At 41.3% G+C, this 20,634-nt stretch overlaps 1 protein-coding gene across 2 annotated transcripts in view; it reads right to left on the bottom strand.

The window, feature by feature from the left end:
* usp44 (ubiquitin specific peptidase 44) overlaps positions 1-20,634 on the bottom strand; it is a 64,809-nt gene that overhangs the window by 13,641 nt on the left and 30,534 nt on the right. For both annotated transcript variants that reach the window (XR_010021075.1, XM_063072255.1), the window contains exon 3: positions 17,380-17,578. Coding sequence is in view for 1 of the 2 variants with exons in the window: in XM_063072255.1 (XP_062928325.1) it covers positions 17,380-17,578 (199 nt within the window). In the remaining variant the exon portion in view is untranslated. The remainder of the gene's footprint in view (positions 1-17,379; positions 17,579-20,634) is intronic.

Raw genomic sequence — 20,634 nt, 5'->3', positions numbered from 1 at the left:
CACATTTGGTCTACTGCTTCTTAGACTTGGTGATTGGCTTGTCTAAATGCCTCCTACATGTTGTGAGAATACTTGCCTCCATCTCCTCAGGAAATGCATTCCAGACTACAACCGCTTAGTGAAAAAGAATCTCCTCAGATGTCCTCCAAGCCTCTAGCCTATATATACCCTTGCCTCATTTTAGACATCCCCATCAAGGGAAAGAGATTCTGACTAATTGGCCAACCGATCCTGCTCAATCTATTCTACCTCCATCAGATCACTTCTCAGGCTTCTCTACTCCAGGGAAAATTAACAGAACCTATCCACTCTCTGCCTGACCCGATCCACTAAAGTTTTCTGGCAATCTCATATTTCAGATTTCCAGCAATTCCTGTTCTCGACCTCAGGTCCAGCATAGTTTTGTATTCCTGTTCTCATTTGTTGCCTCCTATTCACACAGCAATTCACAAGCTTTCATTCACTTCTAACATCATGCATGTCAGTCTCTCGTGATTCTCAGCTTTTGTCTTTCTGTTCTCTCCATCCTATCTCTTCCCTGAAAATATCTATTTTTACCCCCCAACCTTTCCTGGTTCAGAATTTCTCCAAGATGCCACCCAATCTGCCAAATATTTCCAGAAGTTTCTATTTCAATTATCTGTAGTTTTTTTTTGATTTTACTTTGTTTCAGCAATTTCTATTCATATTATCATGACCTGTTTTATTCCACACCTTCAACATTAATAGAACCCATTACCAACCAGTCTATGCACACAATTTCGATTCCATCTGTTAGACAATTTGACTTTAACAAAATAATTCCTTTCTCTCTCTAATCTACACTTGTCCATGCATTTACCAATGCAATCCTAGATCACATTTTTCTAGTACTTTCACCACTATTGAAGGCAAACTGATCTGTGTAATTTGTGCAAATGACACCCGCAAATGGAAGATTACAGTAATACCCCTAGAATTTCTCATCTCTCTGAGCAACCTGGGATGGTTTCCATTGGAACCTGTGACTTATTTATCTTAAGTACAACTTACTCTTCTGTCAGTTTTTAAACCCAGGAGTTAGAGAGAGGTGATACCACTGAAGCACGAGATTTAAAAGGTTATTTCCACCATCTGGAGTCTAGAACTAGGGACCAGAGTCAAAATAAGGGCCATCGTTTAGGACTGAAAGGGGGAGAATTACACTGTTGCGTGCATTTAGAATGTACAGAACAGCACTATAGCCACTCAGTCAAAACCTATTCAAAACTAAGTTTAACAAAAGAGAAATAGAAAACATGGGGATCAGCTAAAGATATTGGGACCTTCATGGTACTGAACCTCAGAGCAAATTACAGAACCACAAAGCCTACTATGTTACTTTCTTATTCTCTTATTCTCGGCCTTTTCTGACTCTAGGCAATCAAGGGTGGGTGATAATTGTGGCCTTGACAGTGTCAATATCCCAAAAACTGATGACTGTTTGAGTAGCTCTGTTTTGAATGGTTTTCTGGAATGATGGACGGGAGACAATGAAAAGTATTGAAGCCCAAACACACTCACTGAAAATTATTACTGTTTTGCTCTCTGCAAAAGATCACTTTCAAAAACACAGGGATAGGCCATGTAGGAATCATTGAAAATCACTGGAGAAAATTCCTTTTGCTCAGTTGCCATTAACCACTGCTTTTTTAGCTATTGCTGAAACTCTACGCTCCCAGGGTTTGCAAGACTAAGATTGGTTTTAATAAAACAAAATACTGGATATTTCAGGGACAAGTACTTCAAAATTTAATTGCACCAAACAATTTCATAAACAGTTCATAATCAAATATATGAGAGCTCAGTTGCTGAAATAGATTTCTGAAAGCGAAATCCTGCTTAACAGAAAATGTGCAAATAAGCTCAGTAGTAGGCTCAATACAATATAGCTTCAAACTCTTCTGACTTCATTCTCATCGCATCCTTCAATTCCTTTTCTATCATGTACTTACTCAGTTTCCATAAAATAGTTATGTAACATACAGTGCTGTCATAACTGTCAAAGGGTGTTGCTAACCAATAATGAAAAATCAGAAAACTACAGATGAAGGAAATCTGAAACAAAATCAGACAATGCTGGAAATAATCAGCAGGTCAGGCAACATCTGTGGAAAGGGAAATGGAGTTAAGAGTTCAAATCACTTCCTCAAAATACTTCCTCAGGCCTGGGAGAGAGGGGAAAACAAAACATGTTGCTTTATTACAGAGATGACAGGGGACGGATAGATTAGGGGTGAGTACAGGATTGCTCTTTACGTACAGCAATTTGTAAAGATCTGGTTGATGGGATAATGGGGACAGTTGGAGAGTAGCAGCAAATACTACGAAATGAGATCAATTATAGGGCAAGGAACTGAGAAAGGAACGTGAAAATGTGAAATGCAAGACTGCAGGGCATACCTGACAGGTTAGGCTCAGCTAACAGACAGGAAAACTGAGTCAATATCACAAAAGGACGACTTACAGCAGAAATGGCCAGTTCCAATAAAGAAAGTGAAATCTTGTTACCTGAAGTTGGAGAATTTGACAGTGATCAGAATGCTGCAACATGCCCAGATAGAAAAAGCATTCTTTCTCAAGCTTACAGTGGGCATTACTATAACCTGCAGGAGTCCACACTTGGTCTAAGTGGGATGAAGTTAAAGTGACAGGCAAGAGAGAACTGATTCAAACCTGTAGATTGAACACAGACTGTACAATCATGAAGACCAAATGCAGTATATAAATTAGACGTACAAGAGATTCACTGCTTCACTGTTTCAGTCCCTGAAGGGTGGGAAGGGAACAGGTAAAAGGATAGGCATGGCCTGTGTGACATAACAAAAGGAGTGGCTTGGGAGAGGAGAGGGGAGCAAACAGAAGGACTGGACCGGGGTGTGGTGGTTAGGGTGACACTATAATAGCTCAGGGTATCAGATTCCACTATCCTTTGTAAGGAGTCTCTGTAGCCTCTCCCAGTTTTCCTCAGGTGCTCTGGTTTCCTCTCACAAACCAAAGAGGTACTGGGTAAGTTAACTGGTCATTGTAAATTGTACTGTGATTCAGTTAGGGTTAAATGGGTTGTCAGTAGTTGCTGGGGTGGTGTGGTTCAAAAGGCCGGAAGAGCCCATTCAGCGATATATCTCTAGATACGTAAAAATAAAATAAGAAAGCCATGAAAAGCAAACATCTGAAATCCTTAGAGCAGAGGGAAGGAAAAGTATGTGGTAGAATTTAAGGCAGCAGCAACTGCAAAGGATGATGTGTTGGGAGGGGAGAGGTTCGCCACTTTCTATTTCCAGAAGTGAAGAAAATAGATGAGATGTGGGCAATAGATGAGATTGTTGACTATGGCAGAGGTGAAGCCACAATTCCAGAAGATATCAGCAAGGTAGTCTGTCACAGTCTGTCAAAAGTCTAATTATCAGAACAACCTCAAGGTAAATAGAGGAACTGGTAGAAGTCATCAGGAGAAAGCAGCTCTCTTGGTTGGTAAGCTATCACACACCCTGAATATTTATACCCTCCACCACTACTGCACATAGCACTATTTACAAATTGCAATGCAGTTACTCGAGAATCATCTCTCAAACCTGCAAACCTCCACCATTCAAGGAGAACAGCTGCTGCACAGGAATACCAGCAAGTCAGAAAACTTGGCAGGAGGACAGAGAATAGGAGTACAGTGGGGGATGAGTGTAGTAGAAAACCCAAATAAGTCCAACAGGAAAAACAGATATAGATTCAAAAGGCATATGGAATGAATGTGAGGCTGAACTGAGTCTACATTAAGACAAGGACTCTGACAAGCAAGTTAAATGAACTGACGGCATTGAATGCCAGACTGGAATATGATCTTGTTACCACAGAGACTTGAGTGAAAGAAGCAGGACTGCAAGGTCAGTATTTCAGGGTTAGAATTTTCAGGCACAACAGTGGGAGAAAGAAAAACGGGGCATGGCATAACTTAATTTAATGTAAAAATTGGAATAATCAATGACTCCATTAAGGAATGCAGGAGAAATATAACAGGTTCTTCAAATGAGGCCAAAGGGGGCAATCACTTTTCCTGGGGCATACTAAAGGCTTACTAACAGGCAACAAGAGGCAGAGGGCAGATATGCAAGTAAATCACAGAAATATAAAAATAATTTTTTCAACGGCTCGGGTGAGACGAGTACACATCAGTGTCAGGGCCCTATGGAAATTGGAGGGGGGGAGAGAGAGGAGGGGGATAAAAGGAACGGATTAGGGCAAAACCAGTCTATTTGGGCCACGCAGGCACAGGAAGTGTTGGCATCAGCGGCCTAACCTCAGCTACAAATAGAAGAGGGTAGGCTCAAGTGAAGCGGTCATTGGCAGAGTGTGCTGGTGATAAGCGTTTGTAGGCTTTGGCTTAACAAGCTTCAGCATGAATATGAGAAGGCACAGTTAAGGAGAGGCAATCTTTTTTTCTTTTTTGGTGTAGAGTAATCAGGATGGAATGCTCCTCCTGTCAGATGTGGGAATTCAGGATAACTGACGGTTTCACTCATGACTCTATCTGCGGGAACTGCACCCAACTTCAGTGCCTGACTGATTGGGGTCCAGGAGTTGGAAGTACTCAGGATCATTGGGCTGAGGAGAAAGATGAGACCTTTGAAGTGGTAGTCACACACAGAGTACAGCCTTCAGACAGTAGATGGGCGACACCAGGAGAGCTAAGGGGATTAAGTTGTCATTGCAGGGTTCCCCTGTGGCCATTCCCCTCAGCAACAAGTATACCCCCTGGGATACTGCTGGGGAAATGACCTATCAGTTTATGGTAGCAGCAGCCAGGCTGGTGGCACTGCGGCCGGCTGAGGCTCAATAGGGAAAGGTAAAGACAGGCAATCTGGTAGTTATAGGGCAGTGGTCCCTGACCACCGGGCCGCGGACCAGGGCCGGGCCGCAAAGCTTGTGCTACCAGGCCGCGAGGAAACAATACGATTTGGCAATATGAGTCAGCTGTACCTTTCCTCATTCCCTGTCACGCCCACTGTTGGAACTTGAACGCACGTGAGGTCATTACCCACGCGTCATCCATGTCAGCGTGGGAAGATCAACTCCTCGAGCTTGCAAATGATGGCGGGCTGAAAAGTATGTTTGATATATCTCTGCCGGCATTCTGGATCAAAGTCAAGGCTAAATATCCTGAGATAACCACGAAAGCACTGAAAACATTGCTTCCATTTCCAACATATCTCTGCAATGAAAACTAAATTGCGGAATAGACTGGACATAAGGAACCCCCTTCGAGTATCGCTGTCTCCCATCACCCTTCGATAGGACCGTCTCATTGCAGGGAAACAAGCCCAGGGCTCCCACTGATTCAGCGATATTGGTGTGTTGCAATGATTTTATATGTTCATACGGGGAAAATATGTGCTGTGTGTTTAATATCCAAACTTTACTTCAAATGTCAGGATGCTATTGACTTATAAGTGACTTATATAACCATATAACAATTACAGCACGGAAATAGGCGATCTCGGCCCTTCTAGTCCGTGCCAAACGCTACTCTCACCTAGTCCCACTGACCTGCACTCAGCCCAGAACCCTCCATTCCTTTCCAGTCCATATACCTATCCAATTTTTCTTTAAATGATAATATCGAACCTGCCTCTACCACTTCTACTGGAAGCTTGTTCAAGACTTACTTCAAGTTCCCCTGTCCTCCCCTGATAATTGACTTATCACTATATTCATGCGAGGAAAATATGCGCTGTGTTTAATATTAAATTCGTTAGATAAACCCTTTTAGAAACAAAATTGAGTGTATTAGCCACTTATCACCTATATTCCAGTCGTGATTAACACCCCCCCACCCCCCGAACAGAATCGCCAAGAACGATTTGTAGAAAAAAAATCGGCAGGTACACGCATGCGCACTGGTGTCCGTGCAAGGCTTTATGGTCATTGTAGTCTTTCTCGGGGTAAACACAACGTATTTGACTGCTACTCTTGTCCGTTGGCAACCCTGCCCCTCCCCCCCCAACCGGGTCAGCCGGTCCACAAGAATATTGTCAATATCAAACCGGTCCGCAGTGCAAAAAAGGTTGGGGACCCCTGTTATAGGGAACTCGATAGTTAGGCGTACAAAAAGGAGATTCTGTGGCAGCAAAAGCGACACCAGGATGGTCTGTTGCCTCCTGGGTGCTAGAGTCCATCATGTATCGGAGCAGCTGCAGGATATTCTCAAGGAGGGGGAAACAGCCAAAGGTCATGGTGCATATTGGCACCAATGACACAGGCAGTAAAGGGGAAGAGGTCCTACACAGTGAGTATATAGGGTTAGGAAACAGGCTGAAGAGGAGGACCTCCAAGGATGTAATCTCCAGGACCGCCGGGCTCCGGGACAGCTTCTTCCACCAGGCCATCAGACTGATTAACTCACACTGATTTGAGTGAACTCTATATTACATTGACTGTTCTAATTATTATAAATTACTATGATTGCACATTTAGACGGAGACGTAACGTAAAGATTTTGCTCCTCATGTATGTGAAGGATGTAAGAAATAAAGTCAATTCAATTCAATTTGTGCCACGGGCTAGTGCAGGTAGAAATTGGGTGACAGCACTGATGAATTAGCATGGTGCAGGGGACAGGGTTTCAAGTTCTTGGATCATTGGAGCCTTTTCTGGGGAACAAGAGGGGCGGTCTATACATGAACGGGAGGAGAACCAATATCATGCTACTCAGGAGCATTTAAACTAGTTTTGCAAGGGGCTGGGAACCAGAGCCCCAGGTCAGTAAGGGAAGAATCAGACAAGAAGATAGATGTCAGGGAAAGTATTGAAAGGCAAAAATCGAAATAACAGGTATAACAGCTTGAAGTGTGCATATTATATAATGTTAGGAGTATTATGGGGAAGGGTGATGAACCTAGAGCATGGATCGATACATGGAACAACGATGTGGTAGACATTATTGAAACTTGGCAGAGAGGGGGGCAGGAATGGGTGATTAATGTACCGGGTTTTTGAAGTTTTAGAAAAGATAGAAGAGGAGATAAAAGTGAGGAAGAGGTGGAGTTGCACTACAAATCAGAGACAATATCACAGCTGCACTCAAAGGAGACAGAATGGGGGGGTCGGACACTGAGACCCCCCCCCCCATTTGGGTGGAATTCAGGAACAGCAAGTGTGCAATCACACTAATGGGATTGTACTACAGACACCCTCCCCCCCCAAATAGACACGGGGACATTGAGGAACAGTCATGTAATCAGATTACAGAAATGTGTAAAAATAATAAGGTTGTTATCATGAGGGATTTCAACTTCCTAATATAAACAGGGACCTCCTTATTGTAAGGGGGTTTAGATGGGGCTACATTTGTTTAGTGTATCCAAGGTTTCTTAAATCAATATGTAATTTAATGAGAGAAGGGGTCGTACCAGACCAAGTGTTGGGTTATGGGGCAGGGGGAGGCAGATTACTAACCCTTCAGTAGGTGAAGAGTTAGGAAACAGTCAGCACAACTCCTTAACTTTCAGAACAGATATAGATAAGGATAGGTATGGTCCTGTGGGAGAGTTTTAAATTGGAGTAGGGAAAATTACGAGGGCATTAGGCAGGAACTAAGAAACGTTAATTGGGAACACCTTTTCTCTGGCAAGTCTACATCAGACATATGGAGGGTGTTTAAAGATCAATTGCACAGAGTACAGGAAAGGTATGTTCCTGTTAGAAGGAAGGACAGGGATGGAAAGATAAGAGAACCTTGGATGTCCAGAGGTGATGAATTCAGTCAAGAAAAAGGTAAAAAACATAAAGCTGTGCGAGTCAGGATTAAATGAAGCACAAGGAGTATAAATAAGTCAGAAAAGAACTAAAGAAGGCAATTAGGAAAGCCAGAAGGGGTCAGGAATAGCCCTTGGCAAGTAGGATTAAGGTGAATCCCAGGACATTCTATACACACATCAAGAGCAAGAGGATACCTAGGGAGAGGGTGGGATCACTTAAGGATAAAGGGGGGAACATTTGTTTGGATGCAGAGAATGCAAGTGAGGTATTTAAGGAGTACTTTGTTTCAGTACTTACCAAGGTAAAGGATGTGGAGAACCAGAAAATTAGTGCTGAGTGTATAAATACATTAGGGCATTTGGAGGAAGTGTTAGGCCACCTAAGGAGTATTAAGGTGGCTGTCGCCAGGGCCTGATGGGATTTAGCCCAGGTTATTGAAAGGGGCAAGAGACGAGACTGCTGGGCCCTTGACCAGTATCTTTGTGTCCTCTGTAGGCACAGGTAAGGTCCCGGAGGACTGGCTAATATTGTACCTCTGTTTAAGAAGGGAACAAGGGGAAATCCTGGGAACTATAGACCAGTGAGCCTTGTGTCAGTTGTAGGGAAATTTCTGGATAAAATTCTTAGGGATAGGATATGTGAGCATTTGGAAACCTATGGCCTAATTAGGGAGAGACAGCATGGTTTTGTGAGTGGCAGGTCGTGCCTTATCAACCTGATTGAGTTTTTTTGACAAGGTAACGAGAGAGACTGATGAGGGTCGGGGCACTGGTGTTGTCTATATGAACTTCAGTAAAGTGTTTAACTAAGTCCCTCATGGGAGGCTCATCCAGAAGATTAAGATGCATAGGGCCCACAGCGAATTGGCTGTTTGGATGCAGAACTGGCTTGTGCATAGAAGACAGAGGATAATGGTTGAAGGGACTTATTCTATGGCGGGAGGGGAAGATGGCGACACGCCGCGCGTGCGCAGCCCTCCAGTGAAAAATGATATCGTATCTGTTAAATAAGGGCCGTGGACAATTCTGATTTGATGGAGAATGGACGTGAAAGCACAGAGGAACATCTGCAGAAATTTCTGAAACGCCCGTTCGCTGCTGTCGTTACTGTGTGGTTGTGAATCTTTCAGAGGGTAGGCCTCAAAATCCCCGGCCTTGCCTGCTTTTGGCGAACGAGAAGGAGGTCGAATCGTTTGGACAGAGATGGCGCTCAGTACTCGGTGTCGGAGAGCTGATCAGAGCTTGAAGTTTTCGGATGACTCAGAGTTGGACTGTGGTCGGCATGGCAGGGAGAGTTTTTCTTCCTTCTCCCGTCTGCGTGAGATGTGGGACATTTGAGAAACTTCGAACTTTACTGTGCTTACGGACTTCTTCATCAAGTTATGGTATTGTTACACTGTTTGTAACTGTATGTTATAATTATGTGGTTTTAACAGTTTTTTCAGTCTTGGTTTGTCCTGTGTTTTGTGATATCACACCGGAGAAAATAATGTATCATTTCTTAATGCATGCATTACTAAATGACAATAAAAGAGGACATGTGTCTTCATAATCATATCATAAGCTGGAGATCTGTAAATAGTGGAGTTCCACAGGGATCTGTGCCCAGACCTCTGCTGTTTGTGACGTATATAAATGAGCTGGAGGAAAATATCAATGAGTGGGTTAGTAAATTTGTGGATGATACCAAGATTGGTGGAGTTGTGGATAGTGTAGAAGACTGGCAAAGAATACAGTGCGATGTAGATCAGTTGCAGATACGGGCTGAGAAATGGCAGATGAAGTTTAACCCAGATAAATGTGGTGTTGCACACTGGTACGGCAAGTGTAAGGAGTCAGTACACTGTTAATGGCAAGGTTCTTAATAGTATTGCTAAGCAGAGATTTTGAGATCCAAATTCATAGCTCCTTGAAAGTGGCTGCACAAGTTGATTAAGGTGGTTAAGGCGGGTTATGGAATGTTTGCTTCCATTAGGCAAGCCATTGACTACGAAAGTCAGGGAGGTTATGCTGCGACTTTCTAAAACTCTGGTTAGGCCACATCTGGAGCACTGCATAAAGTTCTGGTCGCCCCACTATAGGAAGGATATTGAGGCCTTAGAGAGGGTGCAGAAGGGGTTTACCAGGATGCTGCCTGAATTAGAAGGCAAGTGCCATCACGAGAGGCTGGACAAACTTGGGTTGTTTTCTCTGGGGCACTGGAGGCTGAAGGGAGATCTGATAGAGGTTTAGAAGATTATGAGATGCAGAGTGGACAGACAGGGTTGAAATGTCTAATACCAGAGTGTATGCATTGAAGGTGAGAGGGGGGAGGTTCAAGGGGGATGTGCTGGGTAAGTTTTTTTTCACTCAGAGTTGTGGATGCCTGGTATGGCAGTACAGGCAAATACCTTAGAGGCTTTTAAGAGATGTTTGGATGTAAGGAAGATGATGGGATATGGACATGGTGTAGGTAGGAAGGATTAATGTTTGGATGTTTGATTTACTTTTTAGCTGGTTTGGCACAACATGGTGGGCCAAATGGCCTGTTCCTGTGCTGTACTCTTCAATATTTTGCATTCTAACACGGTAATAGTAGTTTTGAATTTCAAGTTTCCTGTTGTTAACTAGAATCTCCTTGGTGTGAAAAGCTTACTGATGGCAGAATTGTTTCTTTGAGTTTCATTCTTTGGCCCTTTGAGCCCTATAAAGGAGCAGTCAAATAAAAATGGGTCCACAATGTTTGTGCTAAGCAGGATCCCAAACTAAATGATTTTTTTCTGATTGAATATATAGCTAATTAATAGGGCAATGAAGGAGCACAAAATAGCACTGGCAAACTAGATTAGCAGAATCTAGTTGCCACCTGAAATACTTCTCATGTGTATTCATAATGGAGAATAATGTAGTTGAAAAATTCAGAGAAGGGATCAAAAGGGCTGTGATGGCTTAAAAAGGCAGATAAATCCCTATCCTCTGGAAGTCAGAGTATATAGTAATAAGGACAGCAAGCATAAATCAAGGAACCACAAGCTAGTTGTTTTCAGCATCAGTGGTTGGGAAATTATTGAAAAACAGAACAGTACAGGAACAGTCTCTCCAGTCCACAATATTCTGCTGTATTAAATAAACTAATCCATTCTGTTTGCATGTAGTCCACAACCCTTTATTCTCATCATATTCATGTACCTATCTAACAGCTTCTTAAAAACCTCTTACTGTATCTCAAAAACTTGAGGGATAGGATTAATGTGCACTTTGGAAGGCAGAAATATATCAAGTATCACAAAGTCACGCTGAGAAATCTTGTTTGACAATGATTATATTTCCAGGAAGTGACAAATTGTGTCACTTGAGTATGGACTGGCTGATGTAATCTGCATGGACTTTTGCAAGGCCTTCGTGAGTTTCTATGTGGGAGACAGGTCTAAAAGATAACAGCTCATGGGATCCAGGGCAAGACATGAGATTGATGGTGTGTGATAGTGAGGATGGTCTTTGGTTACATAACTATATCGATCAGTTGATAAAATGGACACAGACAGAATTTAAATCTGAAAAATATGAATTTTAGGAGGACTAGAAGGGCTAAATAAGTATGACTAGTAGAACCATAGGAAGTATGAAGAGAGAGAACTTGAAAGTACCAACAGAGATCTTGGCATACAAGTCCAAGGATCCCCGAAGATAGCAGAACAAGATACAAGATACTTGCCTTCATTAGTCAGAGCAAATAACTTAAAGGAAAACGGAGAGGTTACAAAACACTTAGATCACAGCTAGTCTACTGAGTGCAGCTCAGGTCACTGCACTTTTCAATAATGCAACTGCTCAGGAGAAGGTACAGAAAGGATTTACCAGGATGACGGTAGAGTGGATTCTTTTCCTCAATGCAGAGAAAGCAAAAGAGGTACTTGACTAAGTAATACGATTAGCATGGGCAGAAATAGGATAAATACCAATAACTTTTTCCCCTTAACTGAGATGGCTATAATCTGAATAATAATAGGTTTACAGCAAGGGGTAGAAGTTTTATAGGAGATCTGAAAAAGAATATTTCCTCCCTTGAAATGTGGAACACAGTGATAGAGGGTGCGGTGATGGCAAATGATCTCACAGCAGTAAAGCAGCATTTAGATATTGAAACACCAAGACATAAAAAGTGGACAATGGAATTAGTAAAGATAGATACTTGATAGCTGACACAAAATGGTGGGCTAAAGGAGAGACAAGTCTGGCTCTAAATGAAGGATCTCAACCTGAAATACGTCAACTGTCCATTTCTGTCAACAGGTTTCGCCTGACACCTTGAGCTCCTGCAGGATTACAGTTGGTGGGCCACAGGGTTTGTTTTACAGTAATAGCTGCAAGTTCCTTCCTACTCACATACCATCCTAACTTCATAATATCTCATTAATAGCTGCAAGTTCCTTCCTACTCACATATCATCCTAACTTCATTATATCTCATTAATAGCTGCAAGTTCCTTCCTACTCACATACCATCCTAATTTCATAATATCTTATTACAGAGAATTTCTCACACAAATGATGTCGTTCAAGGTGCTTCACAATGGGATAAAGTGCTAACATGAAAATAAAACACAAGATTAAACAAATAGGTTTTCACCTGGTGTGTAAGTGCCAACTGAGTTGGCACCCCTAATAGGTTCAGGTACTGAGTTCCACAGTTTAACAATGTAGTTGAAAAAAACTGATCTGCCAATTATCTTTTGAGGAAGATTGTTTAAATTTAAGAGACCAGCAAAAAAAGACCTGGGAGCTTCAGCAAGATTATAAAAAAGTGATTCTGTGATGCACTCGGTCCCAGACCACAGAGCTTTAAAAACAAATAGAAGAACTTTAAAATCAATTCTAAAAGATACAGGAAGCTAAAGCAGAGTAGTTAGGATGGGAGTGACATGCTTCCTTATCCTGGTTTTAGTTAAAAGTCTAACAGCAGCATTCTGAATGTACTGAAGTCTGCCAATAGATTGCTTTGGAAAGCCAGTAAAAAGTGCTCTCCAGTAATCCAGTCTATTCAATAAAAGGGCATGAATTAGGTTTTCAGCATCATTGCGTGATAGAAAGGGACGTACCTTTAACATATTTCTTTAAGTGTAAAAATGCTGCTTTGGTCACTTCATTTGGGACTTAAAATTTAAATCTAAATCAATAGCACCCAGGCTTGTTACTTCTGATTTTACAGGTGGCAATAACTTCCCAAGTTTATAAAGAGGATTCTCTCTTGGATTTACGACCAACTGAAAGCATTTCAGTTTTACCTGCATTTATTTTTAGAATCAGAATCAGGTTTATTATCACTGGTATGTGTTGTGAAATTTGTTAACAAATTATTGTTCATCCATTTGTTTATCACAGCCATACCAGAATTCAGAGAAGATAGGGTATAATCATTGACAGCTTCAATTGAGATAAAGAAGTCTGTGTCATCTGCATACCTGTGGAAATCAAGTTTATGCTGGCTAATGATGTCTGCTAAAGGAGTATGAATATGGAGAAGAGAAGGCAACCAAGGCAACTTCCCTGAGCAACACCAAAAAGTACATTGCATCTCTTAGAAAAATGGTCCCCAAGACAAAAAAAATTTTGGTAAGGGCAAAGTCTGTTCTGTGCTTTGCCCCAATACCTGACTGAAACATTTCTAAAATATTGGTCTCATTCAGAAACTTGGAAGTATCCTGCTGTTCTTTTACAATCATTGGGTTAACTGCTGGAACACTATCAATCTGCACGGAGGAAGATACTTTGTTAGAAAGACTGTAGATCAGGAAAGCACCATGCTATGTCACTCCTCTCTTTAAGGGAGGAAAGCCCCCCCCCTTCTTAAAGAACGGAGTGACATTTAAAGGGGGACCTTGGCCTCAATACCTCCTTGTGCAATTGGATCCTCGATTTCCTTACTTGCAAACCCCAGACAGTTTGCATTGGCAACATGATCTCTTCCACAATTTCTATCAGTACAAGTGCACAAGGTTGCGTATTTAGCCCCCTGCTCTACTTACTTCATATTGATGACCGTTTGGCTAAGAACAACTCCAATGCTATATTTAAGTTTGCTTACTTTCTGACTCTCGTCAGCACCTTTGATTTGGCAAACGAATCAGCATAAAGGAGGGAGAATGAAAAGTTGGCTGAGTGGTATCATAACAACAACCTCTTACTCAATGTCAGCAACGCCAAGGAGCTGATTATTGATTTCAGGAGGAGGAAACCAGAGGTGCATAATTCAGTCTTCATTGGGGGATCAAAGGTGGAGGTGTTCTACAAAAAGTAGTGGATATGGGCCAGTTCATCACAGGTAATGCCCTCCCCTCCACTGAGCACAGCTATATGGAGCACTATCACAGGAAAGCAGCATCCATATTCAGGGATCCCCACCACCAGGGTGATGTTCTCTTCTCGCTGCTGCCATCAGGAAGAAAGGACAGAAGCCTCAGGACTCTCACTGTCTGGTTCAGGAACAGCTACTATCCCTCAAAAATCAAGCTTTGGAAGCAGTGGGGATAACTTCATTGAACTTCACTTGCTCCAACACTGAACTGTTACCACAACCTATGGACTCACTTTCAAGGATTCTTCGTTGCATGCTCGCCATACTGACTTCTTACTTTTTTTCTCCCTTTTGTATTTGCAGTTTGTTGTCTTTTGCACAATAGTTGTCTGTCCGCCTTGTTTCATTGATTCTATTATAGTTCTTGGATTTACTGAATATGTTTGCAAGAAAATGTATCCTGAAGGATAAGGTTGTGGGGTACGTCAAGGCACACAATAAAATAGACTAAAGTCAGCGTAGTTTCCTTAAAGGGGAAACCTTGTCTGACAAATCTGTTGGAATTCTTTGAGGAAAGAACAGGCAAAATAAACAAGAGAATCAGTGGATGTTGGTTACCTGAATTTTCACAGGCCTTTGACAAGATGTTGCACATGAGGCAGTTAAACAAGATAAGACGCCAATGCTATTACAAGAAAGATATTAGATGGATAGAAGGTTGGCTGATTGGCAGAAAGCAATGAGTGGGAATAAAGGGCTTATTCTGGTTGGCTGCTGGGGACTAGTGGTGTTCTGCAGGGGTCAGAGTTTTCGGGTTATATATTAATGATCTGGATGACGGAATTGATGGCTTTGTGAACAAATTAGCAGACAATGGTAGCTGAAGGGGCCAGGTAGTGCTGATGAAGCACAGAGTCTTGGGCAGATAAGGAGAATAGGCAAAAAGAAAAGGCAGATGAAATGCAGTTGAGGAAAGTATATGGTAGAGGGAATAAAGGTGTAGACTACATTCAAAGCTGGGAGAAAATTCAGAAATCTTAAGTGCAAAAGGACTTGGGAGTCCTAGGGCATGATTTCTTAAATGTTAGTTTACAGATTTAGACAGTAGTAAGGAAAGCAAATTAGCATTTGATTGCAAAGGATGAGAATATAAAGGCAAGAATGTAATGCTGAGACATTATAAGCACAACTTGGAGTAATGTGAACAGTTTTGAGCTCCATATCTAAGGAAGGATGTGCTGGAATTGGAGATCATCCAGGAGGTTCATGAGAATGATCCCAGAAATCAAAGAGGTTAACGTAGGAGGAGAGTTTGATAGTTCTGGCCCAGTACTCGCTGGAGTTTAGCGGAAATGGGGGGGGGGGGGGAGAGAGGAAAAGAGAAGAAACAAAAATGTCATAGAAAAGTCATTGAAACCTACTAAATCAAGGCCTAGATAGAGTGGACATGGAAAGAATGTTTCCTATAGTGGCAGAGTCTAAGACCAGAGGGCACAGGCTCAAAATAGAAGGACAACCCTTTAGAACAGATGAGGAGTAATTTCTTTATCCAGAGGGTGGTGAATCTGTGGAATTTATTGCCATAGATGACTGGATTTATTGACATAGATGTCATTACTATATTTAAAGCAGAGGTTGATAATTTCTTGATTAATAAAAGTGTCAAAACATTACAGGAAGACGGAAGGACAATGGAGTTGAGAGGGAAAGAAAAGAATCAGCCATGACCTAATAATGGAGCAAACACAACAGGCTGAATGAACAATAAATGCTGGTCTTTATACCCAGAACCTCCAAATATAGTTTTATTAAATGCATGCACAAAACAATATAAACAACCTGGGTCACTATTCTGTTGGAGAAAGAAGGCAGAGAGCTGTCCTGAAGAGATCTTTAAAATTAGTTCATGTTTCAATGGAGCAAGTGCATGCAAAAACTGAGAATGGAAGATGACCTTCAAGGAATCAACAGAAAGAAACACAGAATGCAGTATAATGTGAAACCTGAATATGAATGAATTTAATAGTAAGTTTGGATAAGTAAACAAGGGAATAAGAAATAGGATTATTTTGAAAGAATTAGGCAGGAGTAGAAGCACAGACATGGACAGTTGGTCCTTCTACTCAGTTTCTGTGAAACATTCTTTGATATGCAAGCAACACTGGGTTGACAACTATACTATTGAACAGTAACTTCCTTCAACTAGACTGTCAATCAGAATGAAAAATAATTTTTACTTTAACAGAATCCCGAGATTTTGACAGCTTTTCAACAAAGTCGGGTAGGCAAGAGGAATATAAGAGAAATCAGTATGTAAATTAAACAAAGTTCAAAGCTTAAAAAATGCTCTTGGCACAGACACAGAAACCCAGCATAACGATAACCCGCATAGTGCTGATTCATTGCAACACAGTTATCCAATTCTTTATTGACATTTTTAAAAATGACAAAAATTCATTCCAAACACTTAAAATTTTTCGCGTGGCTGCCATTACAGTAAACATTCAATCAACCAATGGGAGCGCTTTACATACACTCTAAGCCACTCACAGCCAATCACATTAGTTCACGCTCTGCCTCTCCCTTGTGTGTAAGCATTCTTGCTCCTTGCAAATTTTGTTTTCACCCATGATGTCTGGAAGACAGTCTGCAACTTCCAGTGAGAGCTGTACATCGCAGAGGTCCAGGAAAAATTTAGCATGGATGTGAAACTGCAAGTGATATGGCATTTGGAAGCTGGTGAGTGTCAGGTTGATGTTGCTGCCTCTTTGAAATTTGCAATTATCATCAATAATGACCCTGACTGGGAGTGAGGCAATATGGCAAAGAGAAGTGTTCTCGACGTGATTTTCTGCTTCTGATAACTGCTTCATGAGAGGAAACTTAAGAAAAAAACAGTCAAATCTCGATGCTTACTTGAAGAAGAAGCCAAGTTAGAGGAAGACCCCCAGCCTGGTCCCTCCTCCAAGATGTAACCACCACCCACTTCCCTCTGCTGCTGTGATATTTTGCTACTCCACTGATACACAGGTTAGGCCTATATGCATGTTTGTTACTCCACGAGTTACGGTGTATACATAAAACAATACATCATACATCTTGGGTTTGAGGCACACATGGCCATGTACGCAATATTATAATGACCTCATTTAGTGCTGATTTACATAGCACTCCACCTCCCAGGAACACATCCTCAGCATTAAGCGGGGTCTGAGTGTATTAACAATTTTTTATACAAGTGAGGTGCAAATTTAAAAGAAAATCATTGTTCTTTAATAATTAAATCAATGCTTAAATCCTTGTGCAATGTGCAATCACATTGCAATTCTTTACTTACTGTTGCATTGGTCACAGGCATAAATTTTCCCTTCCAAGGCCTCAGTCTCTGTGAATTTTGCTAACATTTCTGTCAACAAGCAAGGATATTGGGAAGCATCTTCTTTTCCATTGCAGTGGTATCTTTCAGGAAATTCTAGAGAAAGGTCCCAGAAGGATTCAATTGTGTTGGATTTGTTGTCGCAAGTAAGGCATGTAACCTGTTTCAAAGGATATGAGTTAATTATTTAATTGGCAACTTCAACCTCACTTGATTCACTCCCAGTTAATTAAGTAAAAGAGGATCCCAAATGGATGAAATAAATTTTGTGTCAACAGAAACTTGGCAATCCATCCAATTAAAGAGTATTACCATGAAGCTGGCTGAACGTAAATTAAAAATAGCAAAAGATAATTTTTTATGGTTAATATCTGAAATGACAACATATTTCCCAGTTTTGAAAATGTAGGAAACTAATTGATGTTAAAAACTTAAAATATTTATGGGTTGACTGCACAGAAAATACTTAAAATAATGACAAGTAGTGGTACCTATATTCATACAAGGAAATCAATAGCAGCTATTGCTTGAGCTGTTGTGTGTAACAGGAAATTCCTTAAAGATATACGTGTAAATATACCAGGGGAGTCTCTGTAATGGAATACGCTTTATTCTATTACAGGGAATGCCTTAAAGAAAAAAAAGCAGTGCCCTTTAGCAAGTCATTATTTACCATCCTGCTGCATGACAGTGTAAACACCTTCAAGTAACTTTGTTTTACAGGATGAGAAAGACCATCAAGAAGTTCCGTAGGCATTACTGCACAGATCTGTAGGAATACTACCAGAACAGCCATACCAATAATCCCAACCACATTAGCATACCTCAGCACAGTAAAAAAACACTATGGGAAACTGATACCACGGCTGGTGAGGGGCCTGTCTGCAGACTTGCTTCATCTGCTGCAGTTAACTGGACATGCGTAACACTCAGGGGCAGGCTGAGCTTTAGAATAAAGAACACTTTCTCTTTTCAGCATACCAAGAGGATTATTTGAAAGATTCGTCAAAGTGCAGTTAATGGATGTACAAGTGACAGGCACTTTCAAACTGGTTTCACTCATTTTCTTCACCCAATGCTTCTGCATATTCACTAATTGCTGCTATCTGCAAACTTTGACAAAGTGAATAAAGACCATCAGACCACAATGCATTGGAGCAGAATTAGGCCACGTGGCCCATCGAGTCTGTTCCACCATTTCATCCTGGCTGACTTATTACCCTTCTCAACCCCATTGTCCTGCCTTCTCCGCATAATCTTTAACATCCTTACTAATCAAAAACTGTGCTTTAAATGTACCCAGCAACTTTGTCTCCCCAGCCAACTGTGGCAATGCTAGCTGTACACTACAGTATGCCAATGGATTACGAATTTCCCGACAGGAAAGAAGCAGTACACAAGGCTGAACTCCTACTTGTCTGATCCAGTGTCTATAAGCACAGAATCTCCAGGGCTATGTTCGTTCACCCCTCCTGTTCTCACATTATACAAATGACCATCTTCACAGACAAATCCATTACAATCAGATGACATAACTGTAGTTGGTCACGTCTCTAATAATGATGTGACCTGCTATCAGAGAGGGGTAGACAGTCTTGTAGCATGGTGTGCTTGCAACAGCTTGCAGCTTAATGCTACCAAGACAATGCACACTAGGATTGACATCCGCCGACAGCCCCCAACCTGTCCCCTCCTGGAAAATGATGGTCAGGCTGTGTCTGTGGTTGAGTCATTCAAATTCCAACGAACTATTATTATCAAGTGGGTCAAGGTCATTACACTCATCACTAGGAAAGCCCAGCAGAGATTGTTTTCCCTACACCAGCTTTGGAAACATAACACCTCAGGGCATATCCTGATGAATTTATACTCAGCCCTCACTGAGAGTGTTGTGACCACTTCTATCACCGTTTTTCCTGCTGTCTCCTTCCTCTCAAAGTCCAGGTTGCAGCAAGTGATCCACCCAGTAAAGATCTTTGGCTGTCAGCTACTGACAATAAAAGACCCGTTCATTGCCAGAGAGAAGAAGAGTGGAGAAAATTACTGCTGACTCCACCCACCGTACCAGTCACTTCTCCACAAAATTGCCACAAGTCTATCACCACCAGGTCTACACGTAATCTCCAAAACTTGTTTCCTGTAGGTGTTCATCTGATCACCAAAACTCACTCAGGTACAATATCTTAACTGTCCCTGCAGAGCATCTGTAAAGTGGCCTTTCCTGCTCTTCCTGTTCAGTTGATAATTGAGTCTGTTCATAGGTTCACATTTAAGTTTGAATACTGACATTTGCACATGACTGTTCTGCTAATTGTTCATCACTCATGGCTGTTTGCACTACCGTCCTGGAAATTGTTGGTGGCTATTGTGTTGTCTGTTATGAAATACTCCTGCGTTTTATGCTTGACACCAAACCACAACCAATCCTGGTATGTTCCATCAGAAGTGATTCTGATTTCCATTGATTCACCTCCGTTGGTTTAAAGCAATTGCTCTTCACCTTCATCAAGTATGAAGATGTGTAATTTTTATGATCCATTGTATGTTCCAGCCTTACAATGACATGTCACTTCACCTTTAAAAGACAAACCTTACTTTGTAAGATACAAAGTAATTAATAGAAATTTTATTTTACTCTTAAAAATACTGCTATACTCAAGTATTTGACTTTCTAATGAACCTCCTTAAAACAGGACAATTTTCAAATGTATGTACACAATTAGTGCTCACTACAGGTCCTTTGATAAACTGCAACTTTATATTTGAAATAATTGTGAAGAGTTTAAGAGCTCGCAATCTATTCTTATATTGTTAAGATACAGTTTTATAAACTGTCATTCACTTATCAGCTTTCCGTACATGTGCTTAAAAATTAATAACAGGTGTTTTCAACTTGCCCGAAATTATGTGGGATTACCTTGGTGGGAAAAGGTTACAATGACAGATTAGTTAAAACACATGCAAGAAAGCTTTGAGCCAATTCAGATGGCTCAAAGGGAAGGGGCAGCACTGGATCTAACCTTTTGGCATGTAGGCAAATGGAGGGAGTGTAAGCATTTTGGAGATGGTGACCATACACTTCAAATTTTGTTGTCAGCATGGAGAAAATCAAGGATGGACTGGAAATGAATATCCTGAATCAGGACGCTGAAATGTTGTTCCAGTAATAAAATGACAAGACCTGTTAGAAGGGAACTTGGAGCGGTCACTTGCAGG

Source organism: Mobula hypostoma, chromosome 20 (genome assembly GCF_963921235.1).
Source record: "Mobula hypostoma chromosome 20, sMobHyp1.1, whole genome shotgun sequence".
Classification (NCBI taxonomy): domain Eukaryota; kingdom Metazoa; phylum Chordata; class Chondrichthyes; order Myliobatiformes; family Myliobatidae; genus Mobula; species Mobula hypostoma.
The sequence above is the reverse complement of the archived record's forward strand: the minus strand, read 5'-3'. Positions and strand labels throughout refer to the sequence as shown.